General features: G+C 40.1%; 2 protein-coding genes across 5 annotated transcripts in view; both read left to right on the top strand.

Moving 5' to 3' along the window:
• RABGAP1L (RAB GTPase activating protein 1 like) overlaps positions 1-17,498 on the top strand; it is a 231,396-nt gene that overhangs the window by 66,911 nt on the left and 146,987 nt on the right. Inside the window, exon 1 of one of the 3 annotated variants that reach the window (XM_072932818.1) lies at positions 6,330-6,468. The exons of the other annotated variants lie outside the window; for them this stretch is intronic. The gene's annotated coding sequence lies outside the window, so the exon portion shown is untranslated. Of the gene's footprint in view, positions 1-6,329; positions 6,469-17,498 lie in introns of those variants that run through there. 3 annotated transcript variants of the gene reach the window in all.
• GPR52 (G protein-coupled receptor 52) lies at positions 5,384-16,810 on the top strand. Of its 2 annotated transcripts, none has more exons than XM_072932821.1 (2): positions 5,384-6,004; positions 8,146-16,810. In XM_072932821.1, exon 2 carries the CDS (start codon positions 8,338-8,340, stop codon positions 9,421-9,423), a length of 1,086 nt encoding a protein of 361 aa, XP_072788922.1. In that variant the 5' UTR covers positions 5,384-6,004; positions 8,146-8,337; the 3' UTR covers positions 9,424-16,810. The 2 variants fall into 2 exon arrangements, with proteins under 2 accessions (XP_072788922.1, XP_012430583.1); XM_012575129.5 differs by lacking the exon at positions 5,384-6,004 and adding an exon at positions 6,468-7,277.

A 17,498-nucleotide genomic window follows, 5' to 3' on the forward strand; every position in this document is an offset into this window, starting at 1 on the left:
CTGCTTATTTTTAGCTTTTTTGTTCTCAAGAAGTAGTGGAATTTGGTTTACTGGGATTTGGGGTTGGTACCACCTGCTCCCCAGTAGACCCTGCACTAAAACAAACAGCAGCACTTTAGTTCTGAACTGATTCTGCCCATACCAACAGTTGGAGCTGTGACTTCATGCCCTGAATGATCCTGATTGTTCAGTGCTTTTCTGAGCCACCTCTCATGTCCTTGAGGAATAACTATTAAAAAAAAAAAAATCAATTAAAGGAACAGTTTAGGGTGGAATGTGTCAATTCTGTAATCAACTAAACCATAAATTGTTGCTGTGACCAGGCACGTGTTTCCAGCCAGCCTGTCTGGGTTAGACTGGATGCTCTGGGAGGATGTTCTGTGATGGTTTAACCCAAGCCACATCCATGGAGAGGGGATTTGAGTCTGTTCTTGCTGTCTGAGTGAGTTTGGCACATAAGAGCTGGCAGTTCACTGAGAACTACTAGAAGATAGTACTAAGAAGAGAGAATTAGACTGAAGTGGAACTATTCTGTGGTACATCCAGACTTTTGGTTTTGAGAGACAGGTGTATGTGGGCTCATTCCTCATATTCTTAGTAGTTGCTTTTGCATGGGCCTTACAAGTTGGCTACCTAATTAAGGCTGCAATAAATTATTCATCAGTTGAACTCATTAAATACAAATTGCTTGCCTTTTAAAAGGTCATGCTGTAGTTTAAGAAAACTATTTGGCTTGCAGTGTGTGAAAAATTGAAGCAGGCAATCACAATGTTTGGGGTTTTTTTTTAATAGCTTTAAAATTTCTTATTCTAGCTCTGCTGAAATGGAATTACTGCTAACACTGACAGAGCTTATGCTCCTGGCAAGCAAGCTGGAATCCTTTTCAACATATACTTTCTTGGTGTCCACTTGAAATATGCTTTTAGAATACCAGTATCTATGGAATGTAATTCCTGACTTCACACAGACAAAAGTATTAGTGAAACTACAACTATGTCTGAATATGTCTCTAAAAAGTTTGAATGAATGCAGTACTAAAGTCTCTTATGTATTGTTTTGAAATATGAAGAATGATTCCCACACGAAAGGAAAGGGCAGTGCTACTTGCACTGTGCAGACTGTTCTCTACATTTCAGCATTTCTTCATTTACAGTTCTCTTAATTGCTTTTGCCCTGTGATTTAATATTTTAATTGTCCCTTGAATGATGGGAGCAGTGGAAGATAGTAAGTTGGTGCTGTTTTCCTGGTATACTTTTCTTTTTTAAACTACTGCTAGTGGAAGAGCATGTGGTTTAATGTGGCACATGAAACTGTCTAAGAGCACATGTTTAAATTTTTGCTTTTTGTACCATCTTAACAAGTTTATCTGGTGCTTCTTATCATATATGGTCAGTCAGTAAATAGCATCCTTCTGTAGCTTATGTGCTGTTTAAAGCAAATGCTCTTTGGCTCCTGAAAAATGTTAATTGTCACCATTAACTTGGCTGCACAGCATTTCCCTGAAGTAAATTCACTTCTTGATTGATAGTTTATTGCACAGAGTTTTATTTCCATCGATTCAGGGCACAAGAGTTTGGTGGTATTTGTCATCTGGATTGAGCTTGTAAAGTGGATTCAATTTGCTGTAGAACCATCAATATCATCTTGAGGGAAGCTCCTCCTTAAGGAAAATGTTCTTTTGTATGAAATTCAGAAAAATATTTGCTATGTATGCATCTTTGAATAGAATCCCTGCCCATGGTGGGGAGGGTTGGAACAAAACGATCATTAAAATCCCTTCCAATCCAAACCATTGTGTGATGCTATGAAATATAATCCATGAGATCACAGGCAGTAATGTTTAAAAGGAAACTGTAGCAATCTACTTCAAAATCTTGCATAATATTTATTCATGAATAATATTAGGAGTAATTTGAAAGTTTCAAACTTTAGAGGCATTTAATGTAATTGTTGCTTAACAGCATGAAAAGACTGCACAATAAACTTGCAAATGTGAATGCCCATCTCTCTCTACTGATCCACGTAAAAAAATAATTTACCCATTTCTTCTTGTTCTGCATCACAGCATCCTAATTACCTAACACTTGTGTGATACTGGCTAATATTTGCATCATTAGAAACAGTGCTGGAAAAGGACTGAGCCGTGAGTCCAGCAGAGGATCGGGCTGAACCTGGGCCTGCCGGAGTAGCAGTAGTAAAAGGCAAAGGGATCATTAGCTCCCTTCACATCTCTTGACTTTTTAGAAGGCTGCTGTCCCCTTGCAGTCTCCTGAACTGCCCCGACCCTTGACTCCAGATTATACCAGCCTCTTCCTTCTGCCTCACCTTTCAGAACCTACTCTGCTGCTGCCACCAAGTCCAGAAAAGGCCTGTGCTGGCTTTTTTCCTGTGCCCAAGAGGTCCACAAGAGCATCTGCATTTCAGAGCTGCAACTGTGTAACTGGTGTCTCTTGATCTTTGTTGCAGCACCAGGTACATGAGTTGTAGTGCTGTAAAATGATTTATGGCATTCTTTAGGATCATAGGGTGGGAGGGAGAAGGAAAGGAACTGGTCTCTGATAGCAAAATTGAAAAATGAGGCTAGCAGGTGGAGAAATGGTTTAAAAGTTTCTACAATATACTGTTTCCTTCAGAGCTGACACTTGTGGGTTTTTGCCGCTGGCCCAAGTGTGTTTAGTCTCGATGAGGATGAAGACAAACCACAGCAAGAAAAACTCTGAGCTGATGGTTGGAGTCACAGAGAGAGTGATCAGACACTGGAACAGGGGCCCAATGAGAACTCCATGCTTGGAGATGTTCATAGCTCAGCTGAATGAGAACCCAGCACAACATGGCTTAAATTGGGTGTTGGCTCTTACTTAGAACTTTAGCCCCCTCTTTGGAGCAAGACATGGGGTCAGATGGTATCCACAGGGTGTAAGGGGTTTGAGAAGCCTAAGCTTGTATTTAGAAAAAAAAAAATTTGGGTTTATTTATATACATATAGACACTTCTTATATCTCATCATATGCCTGCGCTGAGGTCAAAATCCCCGTGTGTTCTGTGTAAGCGTGAGCTCTCCGGCAGGTTTTAAATAGACAGCTCCAGTGGGTGGATTTGGGGAAGAGGCTTTATATTCCAAATAACAAATAGAACAGATTTCTGCCTCAAATACAGCACTAATATGACTTCATAGAGCAACTTCAAACACCAATATGATGTAGAAAGCCCTGTCTATGCACACATACACACACACACAATTTTTAAGGCAACAAATACTTTTCCTTCGTTCTCTGTTACTTTTAAGCTGTACTACAAATGCAAGCTTTATAGAATACAATTATTCTGGAGGCATTAAAAACAAAACCAAGGTATCCATAAGATACACGTAAAAGTAAATACCAGAGGTAGTTAAGATTAAAAATAAAACAAGCTGAAAGAAGCACCTTTAGGCTTAGGAGAAAGTATATAAAAGAAAAAATACTGTAAAATAACAAAATAAAAAAAAGGAGTTGGGCAGAAAAAATTGAAGTTGATGAGCTGGTATGTATATCAACACTGTCATTCAGGTCTGCATCTAAATAAATAACTGCTATGTTCCTCATCCCACACTCAGCTGGACCTCCTTGCTCTCATCAATGCCTTTCAGAAAGATTTTACAGGAACAATTGTTGTCCATTTAATCCAGCTGACCATCCAATAATTTAACAAGGGAAGACTTTAAACTAGAAATGAGTGGTGTGATTGAGATGCTGCTTTGTGCACTGCAGGGATTGCTTCTATCAGTCCTGTTTCCTTACAACAAAGGATTTAGCAAACAAATATTGCTATTCATTTTCAAACATAATGACTAATTTATTGTTTTCTTGCTTGGAGCTTCTAAATCTCCTTCCATATGGACTTTTTCTGTCTGAGAAGCTTTATCTGGTTTCCTTCCAGGGTCCCACATCACCACTGCTTTCACAGCCTTGCTTTGCATATACAAAGCTCATGCTCCTACCACATCCCCTCTGTTTTCAGCAGGATCAGATGGTGTGAGCCTTCTGTTTTGTATGGTGATTTGTATTGTTTTTAGCATAATTTATAAAGAAGGTGAGGAATTGCTCCTTCTGTTGGGCTTGAAGCGTGCTCAATCCACCAGCTGGATATAACCAGCTGTGGGAACATGGGCACCATGTAAGTTGCTGCCTTGATGACAGTAAGGCAATTTTTCCAGTAGAACTTTTCTCTTCCTCGCTTCCTTTTCTTAAAACACAAATTAGGAAAAAAAACCTGAAGCAGGTTTTGTTTAAAACTGTGCCAGAGGCCCAAATGTGCTTCTAATCTCCAAATAAAAAAACTTTTCTCATACGGCTTTTAATGTGCTGTCTCTGATACAACTTTCTGGTATAGCTGCATTTTGTAAAATTCTCTCTGTAACTGCATAGTTTCAGCAGGACTAGTTGATTTCTGATTACTTTTCACTTGCCCCAAAATATACATAAAACAGTACAACTTAGTGCTGTTAGCATGGCGCAGTTTACAGTGAGTGGCTGAGGTGATAAAGCCACTGGCAGCTTGCAGCATGACTGGTTTTTTGGTAGTGAAGCAAGACTCCTAAAGAAGTCAAACTTCCCTGATTTTGAACCACTTTGTCCCTTTAGTTAAAATTTCTTTAGAGGACACATTTTACCTGCGTCTAGAACCAGCCAGCAGAGGTTGCCATTGATTTTCCTGTTACCTGCTCAGCAGAGCCTGGACTTCTCCTAGCAGACCTGAAACATATGGCTGCCAGGAGTGCTTGTTCTCAGAGCCGGGCACACACAGCAGGCACCAGCTGGGGCTGACCTGAGACCAAGGTTGACTCAGTGGTTATTGTGACTTTTGGAAGCTTCAGTAGTTACCAGTCCTTAAATCTGTGTGGAGCAGGATGTACTGAGCACGTAGTTCCTGTGATCTGCTTTGTCAGGCTGTACCTTTGCTTATCTCATGCCCCCTGTGTGCCTTTGGGGCTCCCTAATGTCTATTTTAAGGTGTTTTGGCTGTTTATATCCCTGGTGCCAAACATGATCTGCCCCAAAGAGAAGTGTTGGTCACTGCCATGCCTATGCACGCTGTTTGTTCTCCTCCTCCTCCTCCCCCACAGGAGGAGTGGGAAGAGGAGGAATAAAAATTGCTCCCTATTGTTCTGCTCTAGTATGGATAACTGGGGCTTAAAGCTGTGCTCAGGGTCTAAATTTAGTCATTATGTCTGTTGTTACAGCCATTTACCATTCTGAGGTATCAGAGATAGTTTAATTTTTTCTTAAATCCTCTGATAGAGGACTTTGGAATGATCAGATGCCCTTGCTGCAAACCACTCTTACACTGCTGCAGTTTGTGCTGCTTCACGTTGCTATAGACTTGTCATTCAGATTTGGACATTTGCTCCAGGCAATACTCGAAATACAAGATGTTAACTCGGCAGCAGCTTATTAAAATTTTGCCTTTGGTTTGCCATGGAGCTAGAAGGACTTAAATCACTGTAGTTGCTAATGACTTGGTTGGTTAAAGCCTCCCAAGACATGGCTTCTTGCTGGTTAATAGCCCAAATGCTGTTCTGTGGTTGGTGTTTTGGTATCTAAATTTGCTGTTTCGGTGTCTAAGGATGCATGGAGTGTCTGTAAGATAACTTTAGTGTTTGTACTTCTGTGACTGGATTTATTTTTAGGAAGCATGAAGTAACCAGAAGTTTTGAGTACTTAATCAGAGACTAGCTGCATCTGTTTGCAGGAGTAGAGAGCTGAGTTAATTGGTTCAGTTTGGAAAACAATGTGTTGCAAGTATTTGTATTTAAACTGATAGTGAAGGTATTATACTGGTAATACTGGAATAGTATCAAAAATTGGTACGGATGAGTTTTGTAACATAGTTTAGAAGTAATTATTTTGGGACTGTAATTAAAAAGGGGACTGTAATTTTGCCTTTTAAGGAAGACTAGAAAATTTGTGTGGCACAGCAGCAGCTATTTTACTAAGCTAAACCTCAGCAGGTGATCCTTGAAAGGTGAGTGCACAATTAATACCGTGGGATGATTCTTTTAAATAGAGTGTTTTAGCAAACAGTTTCAGTGGGGCGATGACAGTAGTTTATTAGGTTATGTCTGGACGATGTACACACATCTCTCTAGGAGGGATGTGCTGGCTTCCTCCCGAGGCAGCCGGAGAGCAGCGGCCGCGGGTGCCCGGCTCGGTGCCGGTGCCGCTGCCGGTGCCGCTGCCGGTGCCGCTCCCGGTGCCAGCGGCGGCGCCGTTGGACGGGCCGAGAGCAGGGGAGCGGCCGGCAGCGCTCCAGCGCCCGGCGGGCTGCGGCGGGGGGGAGGAGGAGGAGGAGGAGCAGCGGGCTCAGGTGCAGGCAATCATCGCACGGGGGGAGCAGGGAGGCAGCGGCAGCCGCTCCAGCCGCACCGCGGTAACAGGACTGACTCCCTGACAAGTATTGGACATAGCGGCTGCTGAGGATGCGTGTAGGTGAGAAAGCTTCTCTATTGCTTTAGCAGGGAATTGGAGAAACGAGTGATTTTATACGTGCTCCGTTGCTTATAGACAAAGGGAGCAAACAGGCGGAAATATTCGGGGATGTTATAAAATCTAAAAGGACTTTTCTGTACAGCGTGGCGGTGCACGACAGGAAATTAACTCCAAAAAGAATGTGTTCTCTCAAAGTGCTGCGACAGAATTGAACATTTGGTTTTTCTAGTATCAGAAATTCCTCCTGAAGACACGGCAAGGACTATCAGAAACATCAGAGAGATCCTGGTACTTTTAAAGAGACTTAAATCAAATGCCAGCTGAATGACCTTGGAGATGATTTTATATGGATTCATTAATTTTCACTGCTGGTCTTCTAGTCTCAGGAACTCTAAGATTAATGATGGTTTTAACGCTTTAGGGGCCTTTCAAAAAACAAGATTGTATACGTTTAATTACCTGCCTAATGATTCCTGAACTAATCAAGCATTTACTTAAAACTGAACACAGAAGATGCTTTCTTTTAATGTTTTCTGTCTCCATAGCTGTGAATAAAATGAACAAGGTAATGTCCTGCAAATACAAGAACAATTTTTTAAAGCAACTATTTATTATGCAGATCATCTAATAAATTCAGAAACCTTAAACCCCTGAGAAGATGAAGCTGAGCAACAGAATAATGGAGTAGTAAACAATGGCAGCTTTTCTAGTCAAATCAGCATTTCATTAGCTTCCCAGCAGAATGCAGATGGAAGTTTCTGAGCTCATTGTGTGGGGTTTTGTGAAATGATTCAGTTGTTGCTACAGAGGTGAGCAATATCATGGATATACCTATGAACTCCTGGGTACTGATCCACTGTAGTAGATACAACAGAGTTTCTAAAGATGATTCTTTTAAATTGCCATTGCTGAAATTAAATTCAAGAGGATTTATTTTGTCTATGGGGACACTGAATTATGATTCTGGCATTCATAATTGTAATGGACTATAACTGTTTAAAGGAACTGTAAATATTGACACGAGTCTCCAAAATTTATTTTAAAATTATTTTCATTTTTTAAATGAATAGACATGATCTTCCTCATTGTATGCGAGATGTATGCTTTCTTTCTTGGGAGCCAGAGGACAAATCTCCTTCATCCCCCACCTGTCTCCCCCTAAATAAAATTCATTATTCATACACAAATAGTGGTGAGTCTATTGGAATTAACCTTGACAAAAATGTTTTCCTTACCTTTCCAATGAATAGCATGGATAAGATGGAGTACCATCTTCAGAATTGAACAAGAAAAGACAGCATTAGAGGATGAACTTTTTCCTTTAATCTCCAAACAGTCTGTGATTTAAACTAAGACATAAAGATTATCTCCAGTAACTGCCTGGTCCAGGAAACCTGAGCTGTACTGAGGTTCCTCCTTCCCTTCCTCTCCCTCTCCCCAGTATATTCCAAAGTAAAGGACTTTCTCAGGAAAATAAGTCAGATTTCCCTCCCCTCCTTCCCTGGGAAATGAATGTGTCTCTTTTGTCAGTTTTTATTTCTGTTTGTTTTTGAAGTGCCTTGTGTTTGCTAAAGATGGGTCAAGAGCACTGGAGGAGCTGATCAGTGGCCTTTCTCTTTCTGGCTTTTGTTTTTCTTTTCTTTCTTTCTCTTTCTTTCTTTCGTTCTTTCCTTAAAGCCAAGGTGTGCCAGAGGTGATGCACTGATGCTGAGGAGGCATCAACAGCTATGGGACTCTAATCCTCTCCCATGTAAGCACTGGCAGTGTCTGCAAAGAAAGACCGTGAGGCGCTGAAGCAGAGTTTAGCTGCTGTTCAGCAGGTCACCTGCTCACTAAGGCTCAGATTGCACTGTTCCCTAAGCACAAAACATGAACCAGTCCCGATGGATTGAATGGAGGACTCTGAATATGAGCAGTAGTGTTATGAACATATCTGAGCACCTCTCCTGCCCTCTCGGATTTGGTCACTACAATGCAGTTGACATCTGTATCCTTGAGACAGTCGTTATTGTCTTGCTAACATTTTTAATTATTGCGGGTAACTTAACTGTGATATTTGTTTTCCACTGTGCTCCACTCCTGCATCATTACACCACCAGCTATTTTATTCAGACCATGGCCTATGCTGATCTTTTTGTTGGAGTCAGCTGCTTGGTTCCTACTTTGTCACTGCTTCACTACTCAACAGGTGTCCACGAGTCCTTGACTTGTCAAGTTTTTGGATACATCATCTCTGTGCTCAAAAGCGTATCTATGGCATGTCTTGCTTGCATCAGTGTGGATCGCTATCTCGCTATAACAAAGCCTCTCTCCTATAACCAACTGGTCACACCTTGTCGCTTGAGAATCTGCATCAGTCTGATCTGGATATACTCTTGCCTGATCTTTTTGCCTTCTTTTTTCGGTTGGGGAAAACCTGGTTACCATGGAGATATTTTTGAATGGTGTGCTACCTCCTGGCTAACTAATGCCTACTTTACTGGCTTTATTGTGTGCTTACTATACGCTCCTGCTGCCTTTGTCATATGTTTCACCTATTTCCACATCTTTAAAATTTGCCGGCAGCACACCAAAGAGATCAGTGATCGGAGAGCTCGATTTCCCAACCACGAAGGGGATGCTGCTGGGGAGGCTGGGCACAGCCCCGACCGCCGTTATGCCATGGTTTTGTTCCGGATAACCAGCGTGTTCTACGTGCTCTGGCTCCCTTATATCATATACTTTCTGCTGGAAAGCTCTAGGGTGTTGGAAAACCCAGCACTCTCCTTCCTAACGACGTGGCTTGCTATAAGCAATAGTTTCTGCAACTGTGTGATATATAGCCTCTCCAACAGCGTTTTCAGGCTGGGACTACGGAGGCTGTCAGAGACAATATGTTCATCTTGTGTGTGTTCAAAAGACAGGGATGTACGGGACCCTAAGCCAAGGAAACGGGCTAATTCCTGCTCCATTTAAAGAAAACTGGTGCATGTAATCAAATGCTGAGTTTTGATAATATTTGTGGTATCTGGAAACTTGCCAGAGGGAAATGTTTACTTGAACAGCTTGCCGTGGCATTAGAGTGAATTTAAGAGGGATCCTGGAAAAAGCAAAGGCAGCTGTAAGAAGGGCCACTGAACTCTTGTGAAATTGTCAGGAGAGCAATTCAACAGAGGTGATGAAGAAAGTCAGAACAAAAAATCTTCTAAAGGGCATGAAGCAACTAGCACATCAGAGGAGGTTCTTTGTAAAACAAATTAGTTAGTTACTATCTTACATTTTCCCCTGGTAGACAAGTTGTCTTTGTGTCAGAGTATACTGTAGCCTTCAGATTTTTAATGCATTTAAGAGGAAGCAATCAACAGCACAGTATGCAGCTATCCGTAAATTATATACTTGAGGACTGTAGTAGATACTGCAGGTAATAATCAGCTCTATCTTTGCTCACGTATTGTACAATTTCCAGTTGTACAAAAAATCTGCAGTGCATAAACCCTACCCTGGGCACGATGCTTTGGGATAAACTGGCACCTTGTGGTACAACTTGCACAGCAACCCTCTCTCTCATTTCCCCTTTTTTCCCATGCTGTGCATCCCTCTATTCCATTGTATGCAGGTGGGTGAGTTTGAGGGCACCTGTGAGGTTACCTGAGTTCCAAACCATTCTCTCTGCAGGAAGCAGTGGCCCTCCCTGGCTGGCTGCAACTGCCCATGTACAGTGATTTCTCCAGTCATTCACTGTCCTGACCTATTTCAGTCAGCACGCAGTGTTGATATCATGTCCTTTAGGGTGTACTGAAGTTTTTCCTTACTGATTCCACAGGTGCTCCTAATGCAGATATGATAGTGGCACACAGCAGTGTGCAGCACTAGTTAGAAAATTTACAATAAATGACCCTTTTCTTTGGGAAATCTAAAGAGCTTACTGTTGTAGCTGTCAGTCTGTTGTGTGAACCTCACTTGCACATACCGTATCTTTTTAAGAGAAAACATAAATTGTGGTCTGTGCCTAATGTTTTTCATAGCACATGGAGTAGGTCAATGCTACAGGATCAAAAAATTTACACTTGCTTTAAGAGAAATACTTCTGTGCAGCTCTTTGTTAGACAAGTGCTCTCAGAGGAGGTAAACAAGACAGTTTGTTGTTAAATGCAGGCCGAGAGCTTCGGTATGTCCTTTTGTACTGAACTGACTTTCAAGTTCAGTACAAGTCCACTGATGAAATCTTTTTGATTTTGCAAAGGCACACATAAGGTTTGTGTAATAAATTGCCAGGGGTTCAGATGCATGCCAGTCAATACAATATTTAAATTATAACTTTGAACCAAATGTAATTTCCTTAGATGGTTATTGGCTTTTAAAAAAAGGCCCAATTATTGATTATTGGTGCCTTTTAACACTGCACTATTATTCCTTCTTTCACCAAAATGCGTATGTAAAGATTGTGCCTATTACTTTTTGTAATGAAAGCTGACCACGTGTGCACACTTGTGGTTTACTCTAGAGCTCCCTTAATTCTGTATTCTTTGTTCTGTTGAGGTGGTTCTGAACCCCTATACATTTTTTTTAAACCTGTAAGAAAGTTGAAACAATGGAATAAAGTAGTATTGTGTCAATAAAACTCAGCCTTGGCGTTAGTTCCCTGATACTGCACTCTGTTCTCTGGGAAAGTCCTTTTGGGTTAGGACTCAAGTGAGCAATTTCAAATCCAAATTTCCAAGCTGCTTTCTTAATGTCTAAAATGTTCATATTCTGGTTCCTGGCATTGCACGTCATCAAAGTAGATTCAAACATAGCTTGAAACATTCCTCGAGCTGAGCTGTTGCTGATACCCAGCTGTCACAGACATAAGGGAAAAATTAGTATCCTTTGCATGGATTTTGTAATGCTCCATGTCTCCAGGAATGTATTTGCTGCCTTCTTTTGACAAGTTCATGTTTATTTCAAGAGGCTCTTTTGGCTCACTGCTGCTCTGTATGGTTGTGTAACCCCAACTCTTCGTACAAACATGACTTGGATTCATTTAGTTTTTTCATTTGTTTATCATTTTTTCCCTGCTGAGTAGGCCCTTAGCAAGCAAGGCTTAGACAAGGAGCAATGAAATATCTTCTCACATTTCACAGGGCTGGTTTCTTACCAGTAAAGTCATGTTATATCTGTGCTCCAGAGCTGGCCACTCAGAGCTTCTGATTTTCATTAGCATGTCTGGTTTCTATGGGACCTCTGGAATCCAAGAAAAGTTCTAGAGGCAGGTGCTTAAAGTCAAACTGACATTTACTGAACCCATTCTGTGGGTAGCAGATGTGTTGTGGCTGTGGTACTGTAATTCCAGATGTGTCAAACACCTGAGCAAACTCATTTGGCTCAGTTGTGCCTTAGTTGAACCCTGTTTGTGCGACCTCAGCAAGTGCAGTTGATGTACAGCCACTTGAAGTTTTATTGCCTGAAAATGGTGGGGCAGGGGTAGGGCTTGGCCTCAGGGGCTGCACCACGAAGTTTGCTCACCCTGAGGGGCACTGTCAGCAATGTGTTCCTCTTTGCCATCATGTTTATGTTTGGATTTATTGGGTGGAATTAGAGATTTCCTTTTTCCTCAGGCTGTGCTTGGAGGGAGAGAATGTAACAGAAATCCAATACCCTGGAACCAACTTGTGGGTTCCAAGGTTCTTCACCTCCTTTTTAAAGTTTTTTGGTTTATTGAACACTGGCTTCATGTTGTTGGTGCAGGAACACTAATTTGCTTCCCTGGACTCTGAATTTCAGCTGTTGTTAAGTCACATCTCACCGTATTCTCTGTAAGTCTCCTGGAATCTGTCAAACAAAACATCCTCAGCACATTTAAGTATTGCTTTTCTTCTTTGGTTCCCAGGTGACAGGATTTGACCTGGTCAGTCACATGAATCTTTAAATTTAGTATGTGTGTTTCATTTTATGCATGTGTTTTCTAAACTCATGATTTAAAAATTTTATTTTAGGGACATTTTGTTACTGTTTACTAATACTGTCTGAGGATTCCAGCTGGTGCTAAATTCTGTTCCAGAATTAGAAGGCTGGGCATTTTAACAGATTTAAAGAGTCACAGAAATTCCAGTCGCCCAATCTGTCACTTTTGATTTTTGTTCTGTCATTATATACAGTTGCATATTCTTGTAGGAAAACCTGATTAAATAATGTTACTTTTAAAGCTGGCTCCCGCTTTCATGTGCCTAAAGATCTTTATGATTTATGAAATACCTGGTAAATAGGAGACCAGAACTGGCAAGATAAGTTGCTGTGAAAAGAATCATTGTTGATAATGCAGGTAATAAAAAGGAAACAGATATAAAATACTAAACAAAAAAAATGAAGCTATATGCTTGATAGATAAGCAAAACAGATATACATATCTATAGATACATATATATATGTGTATATATATACACAATAAACTCCTTTAGGCAGGCAGATTATGTTTTGCTTTTACATTTCTCTGGGATGCTTATATTTGCAGCATACCAGGGGCAATGTCAAGGTCAATTACCTTACCATTTTTGGAACCTCATGTCTGCAGCCTAAGGAAAAGTCCAAAAAACTGTGTAATGGCAACAAAAAAAAAACTACCAGAGAAGTATTTTTTTCTTCACCACATTCTGTGTGCTCCCTTATTTTCTGGCTAAGTAAATTTTTTCTTTTAAGTACTATTCTTTAACAGGAAAGAGAACTGTAGTGATGAAAAACACACATTGCTATCTTCTAAGGTTTACTTATTGTCTCATAGTAAGATATTCTTCTGTTTCTGCTTAAGAATCCATTTTGTAATTGTACTTGGTAAAGCATGAAGTACTATGCAAGTTTTATTTTTGTGCAGTCTTTGTGCTTCTTCTGTTGAAAAGTTGGGAAAATTTGCTTTATTGACCTGCCTTTCACAGGTAGTTTAGTAAGACCTTTTAAAAATAGTGAGTTTATTGGTTTTATGATTAATTTTCATTCATTAGTGTTTGGCAATGAAATATCCTTGAGTACACTTAGTTTTACACTCAGCAAAATCAGTAAAATGTCCTTTTATGGGTAAATGAACTAAGCAGTCAATATTAGAAATTGAGATTTAATGATGAGTTATTTCAATAGCTATTTTATTTCAATGTGGAGCTGTTTTATCTTTCCATATTACAGTTGTAGCTAACAAGATAAATATACAGATTCTTTCTTTTTGAAAGTTGGTGTTGGGATGGTGGGAATCTGTATCTCTGAGCTGTTCCCAGGGTGGGAGTATCCCTTTATTTATCCCTTTATTTAGCGGCGTTCCAGCTCAGTTGCAGCACGCTGGGCAGCACCAGGGTCCTGGAGCTGAGTGTGCCAGGGAGCAGTGCCAGGGTTTCTGCAGGCTGGTGTTGCTGTGGGGGAGGAATGTCACTGAAGGTGGCAGTGGCCTCCCCAGCCATCCACCAGGACCAGCTGATTTGCAGATCTTTCACTTTTATTGTCCCTGTCACCCAAAGGAGGAGTTTAAGCCATTGACTTAATCCCTGCCCCCTGTTCCCTCTGGCTCTTTTTCTTATGGATAGAATGGTGCATCTTCCCGCTGAAGAACTGAATTTGGTTGATTTCTTTGGGTATTTTTCTCTGAAAATTTTCATGTATGTCATTTGAGTGGACAAACCAAACACTTCTTTGTTAACCAATTAATTAGCAGACCTTTCAAAAAATGGCAGCATCACTGAGGTGTTGCTTTCCTGTCATTTGCAGCGTTGCCTGGAACATTGCTTAAAGGAAGCACTTCCCAAAGATTACATGTCTTTTGCTAAACCAAATACAGAGTTCAAGTAAACCTGATTTTCCCCCTCATTTTCCATAGACATATACAATTTTTTTCTAATTATGTACTGAATTTATACCTAGATCTCAGAATTTTTAGCCAAAGCCAATGCCATTATTGTTGATGGCATGAAAGCAATGTAGAAGGGTATTTAAGAGGAGCTTCCTACACACGGATTTTTCTAGTCATTCTGTAAAGAAATTACTCCTTTCCCCATCTGATATTAGGACAATCCCCTGAGCTCCATGAGCTGTAAATGCTAAAGGAGTAGGATGTAAATGGAGAAGAAGCTGTTAATGGCTCCATGCCCCAGCACAGCCCTGGGAAAATACTGAAAACCCCTCATTTTTGCATCCATAATTTCTTTAGGCTCCTCCTTTGTGCAAGTACTGTGAAAGGTAGGATGAATATAAGAAGCCTTAATGCTTTCAGCTGCACTGATGGGTGGCTAGGAAAAGTAATTTCAGGCAGTAAAATCTTTGGGACTTTATCCCAGTCTTACACTGCCTGCTGCCAGCCGTAACCCTCTGGAGCAGACTGTGACAGCAGGGCTGCAGGGTTTCATTTTAACTGCTGTGTTAAAATGAAAAAAAAAAGGTGACTGGGAGCAAAATGAAACTTTTCTAAGTGCAGTGATTACCAGGGAAAAGAGTTTCTTTTTTCCTGTGCGATGTTCATCCCTGCCTCAAAGCTCACAATCTAAAACTGACGGCTGGCAGTGTTAGAAAAAGAGACAAACACCAAGCTTTTGAGAAGGGGAAGCTCCGAGATTTCAGTGTCATCACCTGAGGGCACTTCTGCAACTTGACAACATTGTTCTTTGTTATCTTTAAATGAAATGTATTTTTTTTCCTTCTTCTAGATATTATTTCAGTAAGCACAAATTCTTCTCGTCATAGAAAAAATCCATTTTATGAGATATCTAAATGAGGGACTGGGTAGTGGTTTGGGCAAGTATAACAGAGGGTCCCAAGTTACTTGTGAAAACATGTTCTACTTCAAATTTCATACACTTTAGGCAGGAACATCTTCAAATACCTGTTCCAGTCTTTGTATCATCTCTCCAGTGCTGTTTATGCTTGTGCAGATATTAAGGAGAAGTCCTTTTTGTGGAGCAGCTAAATTTAGAATTGTAAATGGACACATTATGTTTTCTGTAATAGAATAGATTTGTTCTGCTTTAGGAAAGACACTGGGTAAACCTCCTCGTACCTTGGCTGTTTGGGGTCATTGGCAGCTCTGCACAAACCCATTTTTGGGTACTGGTGTGTGGGGTGAACTTATGTATGTGCCTGTCATCCTCTACAGAATGGGTTGAAAGACAGCTGGAGGCAATAATGCCTTAAACTGCCTCAGCAAGACTTTTTCAGAGCTGTGGTTATCAGAGTTTTTAACAGTAACGAAATTAGTTGTAATTAAAAAAAGATCTATATGCTGTGAGTAATGAGTTGTTACCAGGTCAAGAACAGAGTAGTCTGGTTTTATTTCTGTGCCCTCAACATGCCAAAAGGATCTCCATATTAGAATTTTATTATAATCAGTAGATTTTTCAGGCACTGCAATTTTTATAGGGAGTTTTAATGCAACTGCATATACAAAAGGATTGTAAATGGTCATATAATGGCAAGGTTTCAGTGGCAGCTTTTCCTGTATTTCAGGGGCTTTGGGGAGCACTTTGTGGCTCAAATTAGGTAAGTTCTAAGCGTGTGCTGAAATTACCAAAGCCAAGATGGCAAACACAGGCTGTAAATGCAAGATGTTGATCCAAAACTACTTTCCCTGTAATACTGGGTATTTGATATTGTCCAGGCAATTATATCATGTTGCCTTACAGAAAAGAAAGAAATCTACCACATGTGAGCAGAACTACATGCTCTCCTAATGAAATTACGTTCAAGATTTTTGATTTTTTTCACTCAGGACTCACACATTTTCCATGATCTCTTACTTTGGGTGCTTCTAACCAATTCATTATTTTCTAGCTGTGCTTAATTTGATCTCAGGTTTTTTAAGTTCAATTTTAAATTTTGAGTTTTCAATCCCGTTTTGCTGGTTTGTAGCTGTGTTCTTCACTTGACTCCTGTAAAAACTTTATGGAGTATTGGAAAGGTCATGTCCTTGAAGGGGGCTGCATCCAGTCTGAAATGTACTCAGGCTGCATTCCATTGTGTCTGAAAGAAGGTTTGCTGTTCACCACATTTCAGTGTCTTGGCAAGAGCATCAGTGACAGATAAGTTCTCTAATGTCCTCTGTTGGGCTGAAACATTTGCCTCTGATTTTGTTTGTAAATATTGCTAACTAAAGAAACTATTTTGGTGGTGAATCAGTATTTTGGATGGGGTTTATAGAGATAATTTATCTCTCTGTTGTATTTCCTCTGGTTCTAATGGTGGAACAGGAAGGTTATTACTTAAATGCTGCTGGAAGTTCTGTCCACTTCCCCACCTTTTTTGGGAAAAGTATGTCTGTGGTGGTTGGTCATTGATACAATTGGACTTCAGTGATCTTATTTTATGAAATTTATCGCATTAGAAATGCCTGTAATTTGAAAATAAAAATCATAACAAAGTGCTCTTGTAATAATGGTATTAATTTTGTTTAAAAATAAATTATACCAATATGAAAATTCTTTACAATGGTATAGAGACATTTGAAATGTGTTTTATGTGAGGAATACCTGCTGATAATTTGTTTTGATTTCTGGGGGAAATAAAATTCAAGAGAAAAAATGTAAATATTATTTCTGAAGAAAAACAGGTCTTGCTTTTCATAAAATGATAAAATGAATTTAATCTGCTTTATGTGAGGGAATTTTGGGTTTCTGTACATCACCTTGTAGAGATGATAGTTTAAGGAGCCATGGCTTACCAAAAAGTGTTGAGATATTTATAATTATAAAAATAATAATAAGATTACTGGAAATCATCTCTACCATCACCATGATGTGCCTAGACCTTGAATCCCAGCTGTAACTAGTCCATGGTAGCACAGCTGGAAGGAATTCTGAGGAATGGCAAAGGGAGAGTTAGAGTCTCTAGGAATTTCCATCTTAGAAAAGAGGATTAAGATACAGGGGAGTTTGAGAAATCTGTGAGGTTGGTACTGTCCTGGGGGAGAACTGGGTGTAATTACCCACTGTTTAAAAAAAAAAAAAAAAAAAAGATAAACAACCAGGGGAAAAAAAAAAAAAAAAGATACCACTCTGAAAATGAACTCTGTGTATAGTGAATCATGGGATACATTGACCAAAAACTCT

This window comes from Taeniopygia guttata, chromosome 8 (assembly GCF_048771995.1).
Source record: "Taeniopygia guttata chromosome 8, bTaeGut7.mat, whole genome shotgun sequence".
In the NCBI taxonomy this organism is placed as follows: domain Eukaryota; kingdom Metazoa; phylum Chordata; class Aves; order Passeriformes; family Estrildidae; genus Taeniopygia; species Taeniopygia guttata.